Below are 16,082 nucleotides of genomic sequence, written 5' to 3' on the forward strand. Positions count from 1 at the left end.
GTGCGGCCAAAAAAAACCAACAGGCGGCTCTCAGGACAGGACTGGGCGTCTTCAGTGGTTTCTGATGTTCCCTGTGTAGAGGGGAGGCTAGCCCCGGTCTTTCCGCAGTGGAAAAGGAAGTGGTGGGGATCCTAAGGGCATTCTGGAAGGCTGTGGAAGGTGCAGGTCAATTAACTTCACCCTAGGACAATGAAGAGTCAAAACTGGTGGCAACTGACACGGCCCCGAGGGACCATGATGGAAGCAGCTGGGCCCTGGCAGTGTCCTGGAGGCTCCCGGCAGTGTCAGGGTCCCCAGGGAGGGTGGGGGGCATGGGGCGGGGGGGGCTCGGGACAGTGACTCTTTGCAACACAGACTGGTGTGGAGGAGGGCTGGCATGTGAGAGTCAGCTGAGTACAGAGCGAGGCCAGGCCCAGGATGTGGCCAGGGTCGCCGGGCCACATCTCCAGGGGGTTCTCAGCGCTGCCCAGTATCCTCACCAGCATCCTGCCCACTCTCTGAAAAACCCAGGCCCCCGGCTGCGCCCTCACCTCTAGCACCTCCCTCTCATTCCGTGTTCTTAACCCCCAACCCTGCTCCTGACCTCCCTGCGGACAAGGCCTCATCATGTGACGAGAAGGACCCCATCTCCCACCCACCCAGCCTCCCAGCCCCCAGGGTCCATCTGCACCCACCAACTCTGCTTTCCTGCTGCCGGAAGGGTGAAGTGGCCCCATGGCAGTTCCAGGCTGCCCCCTCCAGGACTTCTGCCGTCCCAGCCTCATCACTTAGTCCCTCTCTGGTAGATCTTTTCTACCTGCTTGTAAAAATACAGCAACTCCCATTTTAACCAGGGCCCCCAGGCCCTGCACCTCCCACCGCTGTTGTCCCATTTTCTTCCCCTAGTTGTCGTTTAGTTACTAACTCATGTCTGACTCTTTACGACCCCGTGGACTTATAGCCCACCAGGCTCCTCTGTCCATGGCATTCTCCAGGGAAGAATACGGAAATGGGTTGCCCTTTCCTTCTCCAAGGGATCTTCCCAACCCAGCGATCGAACTCGTGTCTTCTGCATCTCCCGCATTGGCAGGCGGATTCTTTACCACTGAGCCACCTGGGAAGCCCTCCCTTTAAGTCAGAATTCCTCAAAGAATTCATCCTCCCTTCCTTAGTTTCTGCCCCTTCACTCAGAGCTCTGTCTCCTTAAGAGTTCCAGGCAGGATCACCCATGGCCCATCTTGTCAGTCCAATGGTCACCCTCTATTCTCCTCTTCCTTGGCCTCTGGGCAGCACGTGACAGTTTCTCCCCCTCCCCCCCGCCCCCCCAGAGATGCCCTCCGCTCTGGTCTCTGCCCACCTCTCCACCTCCCTATCTCAGATCCCCCTTGCTCCTTCCTCCTCATGTCCCTGACCTTGTGCACCACGACCTCATCAGCTGAGGCCTCCTCTCTGCTCCAGGGCCTTGTCCTGTCCCTCAGCCTCTGATGCCACCTCTGTACGACAATGCCCACGTTGAGGTCAGGACCCAGGGACTCGGCCCTGAGTCCTCGCCACCTGTGACCCATCCACGCGGTTCCACAGACCTCTCAAACCAGCATGGCCTGATGGCAGTCTGGAATTTCTTTCCTCCTTCAAATCTGGCCTCCTTAGAGACTTCCTTGTCCTAGCAAATATCACCCTCTCTCTCCCCCCACCCCAGGCCTGGGTCAGCCTTGACTCCTGTCTTACCCATACTTTTTTTTTTCCTGGCCACATGGCGTGGCATGCAGGATCCTAGTTCCCCAACCAGGGATCAAAACCATGCCGCCCCTGTAGTGGGAGTGCAGAGTCGTAACCACTGGACCACCAGGGAGGTCCTCTGTCTTACCCATCCTTGAGCAAGCAAGCTGTCTCGGCTCCACATCCTAAGTCCAACCAGAACCCACCACCTCTCCCACCTCCCTGGCTCTAGCCTCTGTTCAGACCCTTCACAGTCCTCCCCAACAGCAACCAGAGAGAGCCTCTTGATAACTGTTGATTCGATTCCATCATGTCCCAGCTCAACCTGGATTATTCTAAAGCAGGTGGCCCTGGGGGCACTCTCTGAGAAAGCCTGGCCTGGCCTTTCTTGCCCCTAGCAGATCTGGATCCCTGTGATAAGGACCAGCTCCACATTCCCTGCGCCGCTACTGACAAGTGTCCAACTTCCTGACTCTGGCCATCCAGGCCTGCTGGCCACCCAGCCCCACCTGGTATCAACCTTCCTCCCCAAATTCCTGCTTCAGCCCCACTGGCCTTCCTGTGGCTCTGCAAACCTTCCAGGCTCAATTCATCTCTGGGCCTTGGCACTCTTGTTGCCCTCTGCCTGGAGCTCTCCCACCCCAGACCCTCTGGTGGCTCATCCCTCATGAATGCTGACCTGACCCAGCTCAGCACTCCCATCCCATCTCGGGGCCTCTGCGCAGCCGAGAGCAGGCAGGAGGGGTTGCCTGTCGCCGCTAGAGGACTTTCCATAGCCTCCATGGCATCTTATTGGCCTTGGACCTCCTGAGTGCTGGCTTTTGCTGCTTGCTGTGTCTGGGATCCCCAGAACAAGGGTCTGGAATGGACGCACGACTGCAGACCCCAGCATCCCCCAAGTCCCAGCCCGTCTCCTCTCTTCCCTTGTCTTTTCCAGCTCCTCCCAGCACCCCCCTCTTCCACCCTTAGGGAGGCCCTGGTACCTACTGGTCAAAGCCTTCGTTACCCCCCTCCTGGCCCCCACTGTGCTGTGGGGCACTCAGTGTGGATGGGTTGCGGTGTTGACGTGACCGGTTGTGGGTGTGAATCTCTTCTTTGCTCAGGCAGTGGCCTCATTATCTTTCACAGTGGTCCTGGGGAACTGCCTGTCCCTTCTGCTCCTGGTTCTGCCAGCAGCAGGCCTGTCCCCGGAATGGTTACCGGGCATTGCTTTCTCGATTTGTTCTATGAGGACTCCTGCGGCTTCGCTGACCCCTCCCCCACCCCTGGCAGTGATTTCTGAGGGTTCCTTTGTAAGCCTTAGAGTCCCTTTTATCTAAGGGTGGCCTCTGGGCCACGTGAGCCGGTCCTGGGGGTGGAGGTGGGAGTGTAACTAACACCAGCAAAGGCTGCAGCAAGGTGTCTGGGGCTCCTCCCGAGCCAGAAGCAATGTGAGCTGAGCAGGGACCCAGGGAGTTGCAGGCAGGAGGCAGGGCGGGGCCCCGGAGCCAGACCTGGAGCTCAGACTGGAAGCCAGCCAGGAGCGCCGCCGCCCTAGAAGCAGCTCCTCTCGCCCAGTCCTCGGGAGCTCTGCCCTAAGGTGACTTTGGAGGTGATGGGAAGGAAGCTCAGATTTCCAGCTTAGGAACAATCCTCTAGATCCGTAAGTCCCCGTCCTCAGAGGCCACCAGGCTATCACCCGAAACCCAAGTGGAAGGAAGACCTTGTGAGTCCTGCCGGCTGTCCCTAGAAAGATGAGACCAAGCCGGTGGAAGGGGGTAGGGCTGGACTGAAGAAGGGATCATGTCCAGTCTCTCTTCCCTGCCTCTGTCTCACTTGGAGCCCCTGGAAGTCCAAGACTTGCATCAAGAAGAAGGACCCGGAAGGTGTTTATCAGTGTCCCCAAGCATAGATGGGGAAACTGAGGTTGGGACAGACAAGGGACCCAGGGCCCTGGGGGCATCAGGAATCCACAGGCTCCCCTCCCAGTGAGCCTTTGACTGAAATCATTGGCAGAACCGGGAGCAAAGGATCAGGAGGAAGAGGAACAGACGGCCCCATCTGTGGTCCGTGGTGACCTGGGTCCCGTCTTGGAGTCCAGCCTCTCAGGCTTCCCTCCGTCCTCTCCCAAGCAGCTCAAAGTGGCCTGTGAGGCCAGAGTAGGTCTCAGTGAGGAAGTAAGTGCAGGGGCCAGGGAGGAAGAGATGCTCATCAGATCGAAGCACAGGAAATCAGCTGCCGCTTCCTGGCTAGAGATTTGAGATGGCAGGGCCCTCTCTGGCCTGTGCGCATGTGCAAAGTGGAACTTGCAGACAGATGCTGATGCTCGTGGACTCAGGGTCCCCCAGGCACACACGTGCACACACAGAGCCAGGGCGAGACACTGGCAGGGGTCCCACCTTGGCCACAGGAAGCCCCTCGTCTAAAGAGTAGACTGTAGAATCTCACCTGCTCATCCTTGTGCTGCAGCCTGGCCAGGATGGGGGTTCCAGCCTTGAGGGCCACCCCTGAGGCAGGAGATGGGCAAGACTGCCTCCCGGAGCTTCCTTGTCCCAGGTGATGCTGGATCCCAGCAAGCCCCCAGGCCCCCAGCTGCTCCAGGTCCCCACTCAAGGACCAACCTTGCCCTTTTCATCAGAGTACCAGGGCGTTGGAGGGGGCGGGAGAAGCCCCCAGCTCGCTGCCCACCCTGAGCCAGGCTGAGCCTGCCACAGGCCTCCTGGGTCAGGCACTGCCCCTGAGGCCATAGACACCCAGGCGTGCGGGGGCCCCCACTGGACTGGGTGCTTTCTCGGGTTTCTCCCCATGGGCCAGCTCAGTGAGGGCCTCCTCTTTGATGATGACAGGGAAGCCTGAGTTGTTGCGAGGGATGATTCCAGCAAAACAGAGGAATCAGTGTCTCCTGGAATGAGCTGCAGAGTTGTCCCAGGGCCTACCCCACATCTGGCCCACACCTAGCGTACACACAGCCATGTGTTCTGCTTCAGACTTCGCCCCTGAGGTCTTTGCTTCTACTTGCGTGCCACCTTTCTGTTCTAGCCAGTGCCTTCTCCATATCTCCCTGCAACAGCCGAAGCCTAGCTCCCCACTTTAGAGGCTGAGACCCAAAAGGATGCTCCGAGCCTTTTGTGTCCCCCATAAGCCCCTGGCTCAGACACATGCCTCTTTACCCACATGCCTGAGTCCGCATTCCCCTGCCTTTGGGGCCTCAGCCTAGGCCTGGCCTGTGACTCTGGTCCCAGCCCCACCCCACCTCTGAAACTGCTGGGAGTAACCAGGCGACAAAGAGGGTGGGGTGGCTGGTGTCCCAGCTGGGATGAGGGTCTCCCAACCAGTGCCTCTGGGGACACTCGCCCCATGCCCCTCCCCCTCAGCTCCCCTGCTAATCACTTAGCAAGATGTGCATGAAACCCGACCTGCACCTTCCTGATAGCATCTCTGGGTACCAGCCTCCCTCTTGACCCCAGAGCATAGCCCCAGCCCCTCAAAGGCCCCACTCAGGCTGGGAGGGAAGTATGTTTATCCCAAGAGGACTGCCAGGAGCGCTGGGGGGATTAGCTCCCCAAGGTTGCAGGTATAAAGCCACCCGCGCACCCTGCTGTTCCTGGAGAGGTGGGCAAGGATCAAGGAGTGCCGGGCAGCTCCTGGGGACAGACGGGCAGGGGCTGGGGGCGGGAGGGGGGCACCATGTTCTATGACTGCCTCTTCTCGGCTGCCTGTCAGCGTGAGTACCTGCCCGCCCAGCCCCTCTCCCGCCCCCCTCCCGCGCCCCACCCCCACCAAGGACAGGGAGGCTCTGACAGTGGCAAGGGAGGAGGGGGTGTTTGACAGCAGGCCGGTGAAGCTTTCTGGGGTCACTCCTGACCTGCTTCCGTTCCTGGGAAGCCAGGGGTCACCTCAAGGCAGGTGGTCCTGATGCTTTCCAGGGCTGTGGAACCCCTGGGAGGTGGGGTTGATGGGGTCGGTGATGGTCCACAGTCCTGCCTGCTGGGCAAAGGAGTTCAGCTCCCCAAGCCTCCACTGCATCTTGGCTTGTCAGTCAACCCTTCTGGACACTGACTTCAGGACAATTAAGGGAGGGGGTGCGGCTGCTAATGGGTGTTAAGGATTATAGGTCCTTGTGGCCCACAGCCCACTCCAATGGGCAGTCTTGGGGCTGGCCAGGGGCCAGGCAGGATTCCTGGAGAGGCCTAGCCTCATCTGGAGCTGGCTTCAGGCAGCAGCATCCATCTCGACGGCCTCAGGCTCAGGGTGGGGTTGGAGGCAGCAGGCAGAGCTGACCTGGTGACCTTTCCCTACAGAGGGTGCCATGCGGGCCAGCGAGACTGTGTCAGAGGCCAGCCCGGGCTCCACGGCTAGCCAGACCGGAGTCCCCACTCAGGTGGTTCAGCAGGTGCAGGGCACCCAGCAGGTAGGACACGCCCTGCCCCCCGGGGTGGACAGAGAGCACACCATGCGGGCAGTGAGGCTATGGCCGTAGTGACCTTGCTTCCCCCCACCCCGCAGTCCTGCTGCTGGAACCATCTGCTCACCTGTTCTTATCAAGATGCTCACTGCTAAAAAAAAATCATTACCCCTCCACCCTGCCTTTCCCCCACCCCAGCCAGGCCTCCCTGGAGAAACCAGCCCGGTTCAGGTCTTTCCTCCTTTCCCCACAGCGGCTACTGGTCCAGACAAGTGTGCAGGCCAAGCCGGGCCACGTGTCACCCCTCCAGCTCACCAACATCCCGGTGCCCCAGCAGGTAAGCTCCCCACCTCTGGCCCCCACGCCCCGCTCTCAGAGCCTCCCCAGGGTGTAGAACCAACCCCCGTAGCCTGCTCGGATCTGCCCGCACCAGCCTCGAGGATTTGGGGCCTACCCTGGGGTGGCCGGTGAGGCCGTGTCAGTCAGGGCCCATGGGGCAAGAAGGAGGTGCAGGAGTCATCTTAACAGAGAGACCTGAGGATTGACAGGAACGCGGCTGGTGGGTCCAACCCTGATGTTCCAGAGCAGAGAACCCAAAGCCAGTTAGGAACCAAGAGCCCAGCACCGGGAGCAAGTGCACAGTGATCTGTGGGCTGCAAGGCCGCACAGCCGCTGCTGGGGTCCGGCACGGACTGGGACAAAGTCCTGCCCAGTCTCCAGGGTGGGAGCGCATTTTGAGGCCCATGGAGCCAGGCTCCCTGGGAAAAACCTTCAGCTCTGCTGAGTATGGGCTCCAGGACCTTGGGCAAGTGCTTCTGCTGTCCTAAGCCTCGCTGTCACCCTCTGGGAAATGCGGGAGCCACCACGCGTCGGGACTGTCTGGGCGATTCCGGGAGCCGGCAGGCAGGCAGCACTAAGACAGCACTGGCTCAGCACGTTGTTGAGTCGCTCAGTCGTGTCCCACTCTTTTGTGACCCCGTGGACTGTAGCCCACTAGGCTCCTCTGTCCATGGGATTTCGCAGGCAAGAATAGTGAATTGCCATTTCCTTCTCCAGGGGATCTTCCCGACCCAGGGATTGAACGAACCCACATCTCCTGCATTGGCGGGTGGGTTCTTTGCCACTGAGCCACCAGGGAAGCCCCTGGCACAGCACAGGTGTACATTAAAAACACACAGGCCAGGGGATTTCCTTGGTGGTCCAGTGGTTAAGACTCTGCACATCTAATGCAGGGAACTCGATCCCTGGTCCGGGAACTCAGATCCCACATGCCTCGAGGAGGGCAAAAAAAAAAAAAAAACAAAACTACATGCACTCAGATCAGTGTCAGTGAACTATGGTCCTTCTCCCTTCTCGTTCCAGGCTCTCCCCACGCAGCGTCTGGTAGTGCAGAGCACAGCCCCGGGCGGCAAGGGTGGCCAGGTCTCCCTGACGGTGCACGGCACCCAGCAAGTGCACTCACCCCCTGAGGTAGGTGATGGCCCCTTCAGCCATCCTCCCCGCCCCGTCCCCAAAGGAGTGAGGGCTCCCTCCTCTGAAGTCCCCGTTGAGCCTGGGTGAGGGGGGCTCGGGCGCTGGACTCCGCTCTGCTGGCTCTGAGCTGAGTTTGGCCCCAGGAGAAGGCACCTTCTCTCCTGGGCCAGAATGGATCTCAAAGTTCCAGCTCTGGGCCCTGCATCCCAGGAAGCAAAGTGGCCCTCTTCCAACCATAGCATGAATACTTAGGACCCCTAATTTCCACGTGGGTGTGGAGGCAGGTGAGCCATGGATGGCTGGGAGGATGGGTGTCAGCAGTCAGACTTTGAGGTCCCAGGCTCAGCCATTCAGTCCTAAGGACTCTGGGCAGGCCCTCAGAGCCTTCTGAGTCCACAGTTTTCTAGGCATGAAACAAGTAATAATACCCACCCCTCATCTACTTCCCATGACACAGAGCTGATGGGGGCTCTGCAGCCGGCCCACCCAGGGTCAGCACGTGGAGCCACCACTCACAGCTGTGTGGCCCTGCACACGTCCCTTCCCATCTGCGCCTTCACAACTCATCTGGAAAGTGGGGACCCCCAGACCTAGCCTTTCTCACCTCAGGGCTGCAGTCCAGCTGCTGATGGAGGCAGCTGGGGGCCGCTGAGCGGAAGCCAAAGTCCCCACCCTTCTCGCTGGGGAAGATGGGCTTCCCCAGCATCTCTGGGCTGAACTCTGAGCCTTGCCCTGGGATCCCAGGGGCCGCGGGAGGGACCAGGCGTCTGGACACCCAGGGCAGTTATCAGCCTAGGTGGCTGGGAGACGTCCCCCCAGCCGTTGTCCTTCCCGAATAGCTCTTGGGACAGGGTTTTTTCAGGGCCCGGCTGCCCCACACACTCTCTGTGCCTCCTTCCCTTGCAGCGGTCACCGGTGCAGGCCAACAGCTCCTCCAGCAAGACGGCCGGGGCCCCCACGGGCACAGTGCCACAGCAGCTGCAAGTCCATGGTGTCCAGCAGAGTGTCCCCGTCACCCAAGAGGTGCCAGGCCAAAGCGGGCGGTGGCAGGGGCAAGGGGTGCCAGCCCAGCGGCCGCTGCATCCTCCTACAGCTGTTTGTCGGGGTGGTGGTGGGGAAGCCGGTGGGGGTCCAGCCCTAGCCGGCCACCGGGGCCTGCGGCAAGCAGCTTTGCTCCTCTCCAGACTCTTCCTTCTCATCTAAATACTGGCTTCTGCCCTGAGGGCCAGGGAGCTAGGTGGTTGGGGCTGCTGCGGAAAGCACCTCAGACTGAATAGGCACTGGAAACAGCTTCAAGAAACAACCTTGGTATCTCCAGGCCCATTTGCCTGGAGGCAGTCCCAAGGCCAAGTACTGGCTCGCCCCCAAGGGGCTCAGGGAGAGGCCTCAACCTGTTAAGTCCATGCCCCATCTTCCAGAGGAGGCCTCACTCTGAGCTGCCAGCCACCATGGCCAGAGCAGGTTATAAGGCAAGGGTTGTCTGTCATCTGGTCATTACCAGTCGGTTAGGGGGTGGTCCCAGGCCCTCAGAAAACCAGATGAAAGCCATAGATCCTCTCCCTGGAGGAAAGCAGAAACTCCACCCTGAAGGACTCAACAGATATGCTCCAGCCAGGCACCACAGCCCCTCGGAATCCAGCCCTGGGTTCATCACTCGGCTGCTCCCCGCCTCCCAGCTTCTGTCCCTCACTCTGTCCTGAGGGTAATGCCGGCGTCCCACCATAGCATGGAAGTGAGGACCTGCGGGATGACCATGTAGGCAGTGGGGATGGAGAGTAGGGGCCCACCTCAGTCAGCTCCAAGTTCAGCTCTCAGTCCTACTTCCTGTCAGCCTCACCTGGTAGAGCCTGGGTTCTCCATGGCGCCCAGAGTCAACTTGGTAAGGAGTCTGGAAGCCACATGGTGTGGGGCCAGCAGTGAAAAGCTGGAGAAAGGCTGATGCCAGTGCTGGGTGCAGGGGGTGGCGCTCGAGGACAGGCGGGCAGCCAGCTGGCCGTGGTTGTCGCAGCCTGACTTGCCTTTCCCTCCCCGCAGAGGTCGGTGGTTCAGGCCACTCCACAGGTGCCCAAAGCTGGCCCCGTGCAGCAGCTCACGGTGCAAGGACTCCAGCCGGTCCATGTGGCTCAGGAGGTGTGTGTCTCCCCCACATGCCTCTGGGCAAACTGGGGCTCAGTGGCAGGGTGGGGTGGGGGGAAGGTGCAGGCCCCTCAGGCCACAGGGAGGGAATGGAGCCCCCCTGGGGGGGGGTCTGGGTGGGGGGAGGCAGCTGGAACCTTGAGAAACCCACCCCTACCCTGGACTCCCAATTCCAACCATGGGCCTCAAGCCTTCCTCTTTGCCAGCACCGGGCAGTTCAGGGCCCAGGCTTTGCTAAGAGAGAGCTCTGGATTGTCCCTTCCCTGACACCGGGTGGGGGTCTTCTGGTTGGGTTGCTGCCTAGTGTCAGCAGCCCGGTGGGCGGTGGAGGCCTGGAGACCCACCCGCTGCCGGCCCCGGTGACCCCGCAGTGTCTCTGTTTGTCCTCCAGTGCTCAGGCAGTCAGTTTCCCGCTAGGAAGGCAGAGCAGCAAGAGCCCTGGCCCACGCCGCCACCGGAGCCGCCGCCGCCCCGGCCGCCCACGCCTGGGCCCGGGCCGGGTGCGCTGGCCCCGGAACCGCCAGCTTGCCGCGGGGAGGCCCCGCAGCTAGGCAGCCCCGAGTCGCTGCCGCCCCATTACGAGCCGGGCGCCGAGCAGTGGGTGGAGCTGGTGGGCTTCCTGCCCCCGCACCTGCTCCTGCCGCAGCAGAAAGTGGTCCTCGAGCCACTACCCGGGCTGCCGGCCCGAGCCAGCCCCGACCAGAGGGTCAGGATCCAGAGAGTCCCCCAGGTGCTAGTGTTCGGCACGGCCGCCACGGCCCTCAAAGTAGGTGGCGGACGCACGGGCGGGGGTGCGAGGGGCGGGCGGGGGCGGGATCCGCCGGCCCCGGCCCGCGCCCGGCCCCGCAGGCCCTTTAGACCCCACCTCCACCCAAACAGCCTGGGGACCCATCTCTAATTAGCCCCCTCCGCCCCCTACCAAAGCGGGCCCCTGGTCCCAGGCTCTGCCCCTACAGACTGGGATGGGGGATGGGTGGGGAACTCAGGCCCCGCCCCTGCCCTGCTTTGTCAGTAGTTCCAGATTCTGGCCCACCAATGGGGGCCCCAGCCCTCGTCCCGGCTCCGCCCGTCGCATCCTGTGCACCTAGGCCCCGCCCCCATAGGCAGGGTCCCTCCCTGTTGCAGGCGCCTGCAGCCGTAGCTAGTTCCCTGCTCCGGCCTAAACAAACGTCAGGCTTGTACCAGAACTTGGCTCTGCCGCTGGGGTTCAGCTTTCATGCCCGCAGTAGGGCCCTGTCTGGGGTCCCTTCCACCCACCTCACCTCAACCCTACCCTTGCTGTCCCCAGTCCAAGCAGAGAGGCCTGGCTTTTCCTGACCGCTGTGCCTCATTCCCAGCCCTGGCCCTGTCCAGGGTGTTCAGAGAGCCCCTAAGTGCAGCCTCCCAGCCGGAGACCTGGGAGTCCCCGTGAGCTTGGCCAGCTGCCAGACTTTGAGAAGCAGGGAGGTGGGGAGCCAGCCCACCCCTGACCCTCTGCGTCCCCTTCCTCCCATGCCAGGTGCAGCAGCTCCAGCAGGTGCCCGTCCCACACGTGTACCCCAGCCAAGTGCAGTACGTGGAGGGTGGCGATGCCAGCTACACGGCGAGTGCCATGTGAGTGGGGCGGGGGTGGGGGAAGGGACAGGAGGAGGAGCATGGGTCTGCTCAGGATCCCTTCCCAGAACTTGAAGCCCCAGTCTCCGGCAGACCAGCTAGCCTTCAAGGTGGAAACAGGCGATAACAGTGAAGCAGAGGGGACCCTGGCATGTTGGGAAAGGCATTCCAGTATAGCATCAGGCTTTGGAGTCAGGGAGGGGGTTCTGGTTCTTTGCAAAAAACAAAAAAACATGGATTTCCCTGGCAGTCCAATGGTCGACACTCTGTGCTTCCAATGCCAGGGGCGCAGGTTCGATCCCTGATCAGGGAACTAAGATCTGACATGTCACAAGACATGGCCCGAAAAGAAATTACAAAAAAGGAAAAGAAGTTTAATTTTACAAGATAAAATTTTTAATGAGTAGGGACCGTTAAACAGTGAAAAAGAAATCTTTACTCCTGATCCCCAACCCTGCCCCAGAGGAGATGCTGCACCCCATTTCTGTGTTTCCTCCCTGAGATACTCTGAGAATAGAAATTACCTGCTTTGTGTGTTGAGAAATAGAGGCAGCGTGTTCTGTCCCCTGTTTCTTCCCCTGCCACATAGCTCCGAGCTCTTCATGTGGGTCTCGGTTACCCTCTTTAATCACCGTGTGTAACTCCACTGCTCAATTGCAGCATGAATGTCATATGGCCAGTCACCCCCAGCTAGCACGCAGACGACTTCCACTCTCTGGTGCTGTACACAGCTCAGTACCTGCCGTATCAGGCATATGTCAGCCCCAGGCCTGCCCTCACCTCGGCTCTGGCTCCCTGCTGGGGATCCTCCACACACCACCACCTTCTCTCTCCCCTTCTCCACAGTAATAATTCAGGACTTAGAGTTATTCTAGTTGTCCGTTCAGCTTCTCAGGGGGCACTAGTGCTAAAGAGCCTGCCTGCCAAGGCAGGAGATGCAGGAGACATGGGTTTGATCCCGGGTTGGGAAGGTCTGCTGGAGAAGGGCATGACAATCCACTCCAGTATGCTTGCCTGGAGAATCCCATGCATACCTGAGTTGTTTGCGTTTTGAGAAGTTTCATGACTTTCTTTGCATTTGCCTGGTGTCTTTCTCATGTCCCAACCACCTGTCCCTGTGGGCATGACGCTGGGGGTGGATTAGCTCATGGACTGACTTGGTCCCTGGGTCGTGATGCTGCGGGTGTGGGGCCCCGGCCCCTGAGTCATGGTCTACAGCATCCAGCGACCTCATGGTTCTGTTGATTTATTTCCTGCACTGCCTGGCTCTCATCTGTGCAGGTGACCAGTGCTGGCGGAGGCCACAGAGGACATTCCGGAGAGGCGCTTAGCTCCTGAGGGCCCCCGAGGGCTCTTCTGCCTCTCCCCGGTCTGTCTTTGGTTTCTGATTCAGTTCTTCCCTCTGTGACTATAGTGTGTGAGTGATCACAGCGTCTGCCGTTACCCTCAGATTCTTCCGCTGTATGACTTTCTTGAGGGCGTCCTATCTTCTATCTCTCCCTCACAGTGAGTCATTTCCACATTTCCAGCCGTTTGCTGGTCTGGATTCCTCCTCTGATTAAAGCCACACCCCTTGGGCTTCTGTCCTTGGCCCTGTTTAGCTTGTGTCCAGTTGTGGTCGTTCGGTCGCTAAGTCGTGTCTGACTCTTTGCAAACCCGTGAACTGCAGCCCATCAGGCTTCCCTGTCCTTCACTGTCTTCTGGAGTTTGCTCAAACTCATGTCCACTGAGTCAGTGATGCTATCTAAACATTTTAGTCTCTGCTGTCCCCTTATTCTCCTGCCCTCAATCTTCCCTAGCATCAGGGTTTTTTCCAGGGAGTTGGCTCTTCGTATCAGGTGGTCGAGGTAGATACAGACATTCATTCCTGTAGTCATTCAGCAAACAGTTGCCATAGCAACATTTTCTGAGCGCACAGTGTGCGGGTAGGGTGCTGGGCTGGTGTTGGTTCCTGCCGGGGGGGTGGCTGGGGCACTTAGCAGTACTGGCTCAGGCCCCACACTTCTGTAGTCGCTCATGCCGTGGATGTGGACTATACCGATGTATGAACCAGTACACAGGGAACAGGAGCTGCATCCTGGGGTCTGATGGGCGATGCTGTACACCAGGAGTGACCACGCCCCCCACCCCCACCTCAGTTGCTCTTCTTGCTGCCCTGGGAGGCCCATAGGACTCCCGTCCCCAGCGTCCTTCAGCACCTTCTGGATGCACTTCCCACCCTTTCTGGATTTTAACATTTTAGCTTATGTTTTTTATAATTACTTTTATTTCTTTATTTTTGGCTGTGCTGGGTCTTCATTGCTGCGTGGGCTTACTCTAGCTGTGCCAAGTGGGGGCTACTCTGGTTGCAATGCACGGGCTTCTCATTGCAGTAGCTTCTCTCGTTGTGGAGCACGGGCTCTAGAGCTCCTGAGCTCCTGAGCTCCAGAGCACAGGCTCAGTAGTTGTGGTGCAGGGCTTAGTTGCTCCACAGCGTGTGGGATCTTCCCAGACCAGGGATCAAACCCATGTCTCCTGTATTGGCAGGCAGATTCTTTACGCACTGAGCCACCAGGGAAGCCCAGCTTATGTTTTCAAATGACTAATACATTGTGCGTGCGAGCCAAGTTGCTTTGGTTGAATCTGTCTCATTGCGACCCCACAGACTGTAGCTCACCTGGCTCCTCTGTTTATGGGATTCTCCAGGCAAAAATACTGGAGTGGGTTGCCGTTTCCATCTCCAGGGGATTGAGAGGGCTCAAAAACAAAACCTGTATCCAACCATGTTTAGTGAGGTGGCTGGCCCCTGTCCACACACCCTCCACCCCGATGAATGGCAGATACAGATAATGAAATGCCATGCGATCTCTCCCTTCTTCCCAAAGTATCATCCATACCCCTCCCTGCCTCTTTTGTTCACCTAATGGAACATTCTGGACCTTGTTCTTTGATGGGACCTCAAGGCCTTCCTCCTCCTCTCTCACCCCCACGTAGGATTTCATCAGCTTTTAACTTGACATCCCAGTAAAGATAGACACCACCCCACTCCAACCCCCCCATCCATCCATGTTATTCTTGCTACAATTTGCAGCCTTGAGTTCATGTGACCGAATAGTTGGAGACCTCTCCAGGGCAGGATGGGTCGCTGGGTCAAAGCGAAACGCATGTGCGCCTTAATAGTCGTCGCTGACCAGCCCCTCATGGTGGCAGCCAGTGGATTTAGAAGTAGAGCTCTCACTTTTCCCCGCCCACTTCTGCGCCTCGTGTCCCTTGATATGTGCCACCTTCCACAGTGCCCTCAATCTACCTTTGCCCTTGGCTTCTCCTCTGGCTCCCTTGCCAGGACATTAACCTCCCCGGACTCCAGGGTGGGGCCTTTTCTCTCATGTCCGCTGTTGGGTCCAGCGTACCTAGAACAGTGCCCAAGCAGGCCTTCAATAGTTGTTGGTCTTTCTTTTTTTGGCTGCACCACCAGGCTTGATCAATTTCAGTTCCCCGACCAGGACCCCCCCAGCAGTGGGAGCAAGAAGTCCTAACCCCTGGACTGCCAGGGAATTCTCTCAATAGTTTGTTTTCTGAGCAACTGAAGTGTTTAGCCCTTTACAAGTTACTCAGCTCTTCCAGTCTCAGTTCCTCACGGCTGAAGCGGGGACTCCGAAGTCACGGGACTGCTTTGAGGATTCAGTGAAGAATTGCCCACCAGGCACTGGGGCGGTGTGCAGTGCATGGAGCGGTTGCTGCTCTGCTCCCCCTTCCCCCGCCACTGCAGGGCCTCCCTCATGATGCCCCTGGGCCACCCAGCTCTTATCCCCTGTCTCCCGCCCTCTACTTCTTTTGTAGCCGCTCCAGCACCTACTCCTACCCTGAGACGCCTCTGTACCCACAGACGGCAGGCACCAGCTACTATGAGGCCGCGGGCACGGCTGCCCAGGTCAGCACCCCCGCCACTTCACAGGCGGTGGCCAGCAGCGGCTCTGTGCCCATGTATGTGTCTGGCAGCCAGGTCGTTGCCAGCTCCACCAGCAGTGGAAGTGGAGCCAGCAGCAGCAGTGGTGGCAGCGGCGGCGGCAGCAGCGGCAGTGGCGGCGGCGGCGGCGGCGGCGGCGGGGGTGGCGGGGGTGGGGGCGGCAGCGGCGGAGGCGGTGGAGCAGGCACCTACGTGATCCAAGGCGGCTACATGCTGGGCGGTGCCAGTCAGTCCTACTCGCACACCACCCGTGCCTCACCAGCCACCGTAAGTGCCCACCCAGCCCCAGAGGAGGTAGGGGTGGGGGGGCCCCTGGGCAGGGGCGGCGGGCGATGGGTGCCGGCCACTGTCCCCAGGAGTCTGGGCAGTCTGGTGCCAGGGCGCTCAGGTGAAGAGGTCCTGGGGTTGACTCCTCACTGTGTGGCCTCAGGCAAGTTCCTCAGCCTCTGTGGGCCTCAGCTGATATGCCTGAAGCTCTTGGAGCTATTACCCAAGGAAGTGTCATCGAGTCTGATAGTAACTGGCGATGGCGGATAGATAGCATGGGGTGGGAGATGCAGGCACCACCATGCCAGGAGCTACCTGGAGCAAGGATCTGTGTCTGTCCGGAAGGCAATGAGATACCCTTCCTGTGCCCAGGGCGGCTCTGTGGAACAGCCCTAGGGCCTAATCCTGATGGGGCTTGTCATCAGCTCTGTGACTGTGGGTGGGATGTCCCGGGATGGTCCTTGTCCTCCAGGAGCTTGAGGTCTAAGTGGTCTCATGTTTAACTCCCGCCCTCTCCCTCGGCCACCCATTGTGGACATCATTACCAAGACCGAAGCTTTCTCAGAAGACAGGACCTCCCTCATG

At 59.5% G+C, this 16,082-nt stretch overlaps 1 protein-coding gene across 3 annotated transcripts in view; it reads left to right on the plus strand.

Annotated features, from left to right (window-relative positions):
• The window catches only part of RFX1 (regulatory factor X1), a 33,240-nt gene that overhangs the window by 9,482 nt on the left and 7,676 nt on the right, over window positions 1–16,082 (plus strand). For 2 of the 3 annotated variants that reach the window (XM_018051203.1, XM_018051205.1), the window contains 8 exons: window positions 5,979–6,088; window positions 6,336–6,419; window positions 7,445–7,552; window positions 8,462–8,578; window positions 9,590–9,685; window positions 10,083–10,457; window positions 11,190–11,284; window positions 15,104–15,497. In XM_018051203.1, the coding sequence (XP_017906692.1) occupies window positions 5,979–6,088; window positions 6,336–6,419; window positions 7,445–7,552; window positions 8,462–8,578; window positions 9,590–9,685; window positions 10,083–10,457; window positions 11,190–11,284; window positions 15,104–15,497 (1,379 nt within the window). The remainder of the gene's footprint in view (window positions 1–5,978; window positions 6,089–6,335; window positions 6,420–7,444; window positions 7,553–8,461; window positions 8,579–9,589; window positions 9,686–10,082; window positions 10,458–11,189; window positions 11,285–15,103; window positions 15,498–16,082) is intronic. The other variant, XM_018051206.1, reaches the window with a different exon arrangement.

This window comes from Capra hircus, chromosome 7, assembly GCF_001704415.2.
Source record: "Capra hircus breed San Clemente chromosome 7, ASM170441v1, whole genome shotgun sequence".
NCBI lineage: Eukaryota > Metazoa > Chordata > Mammalia > Artiodactyla > Bovidae > Capra > Capra hircus.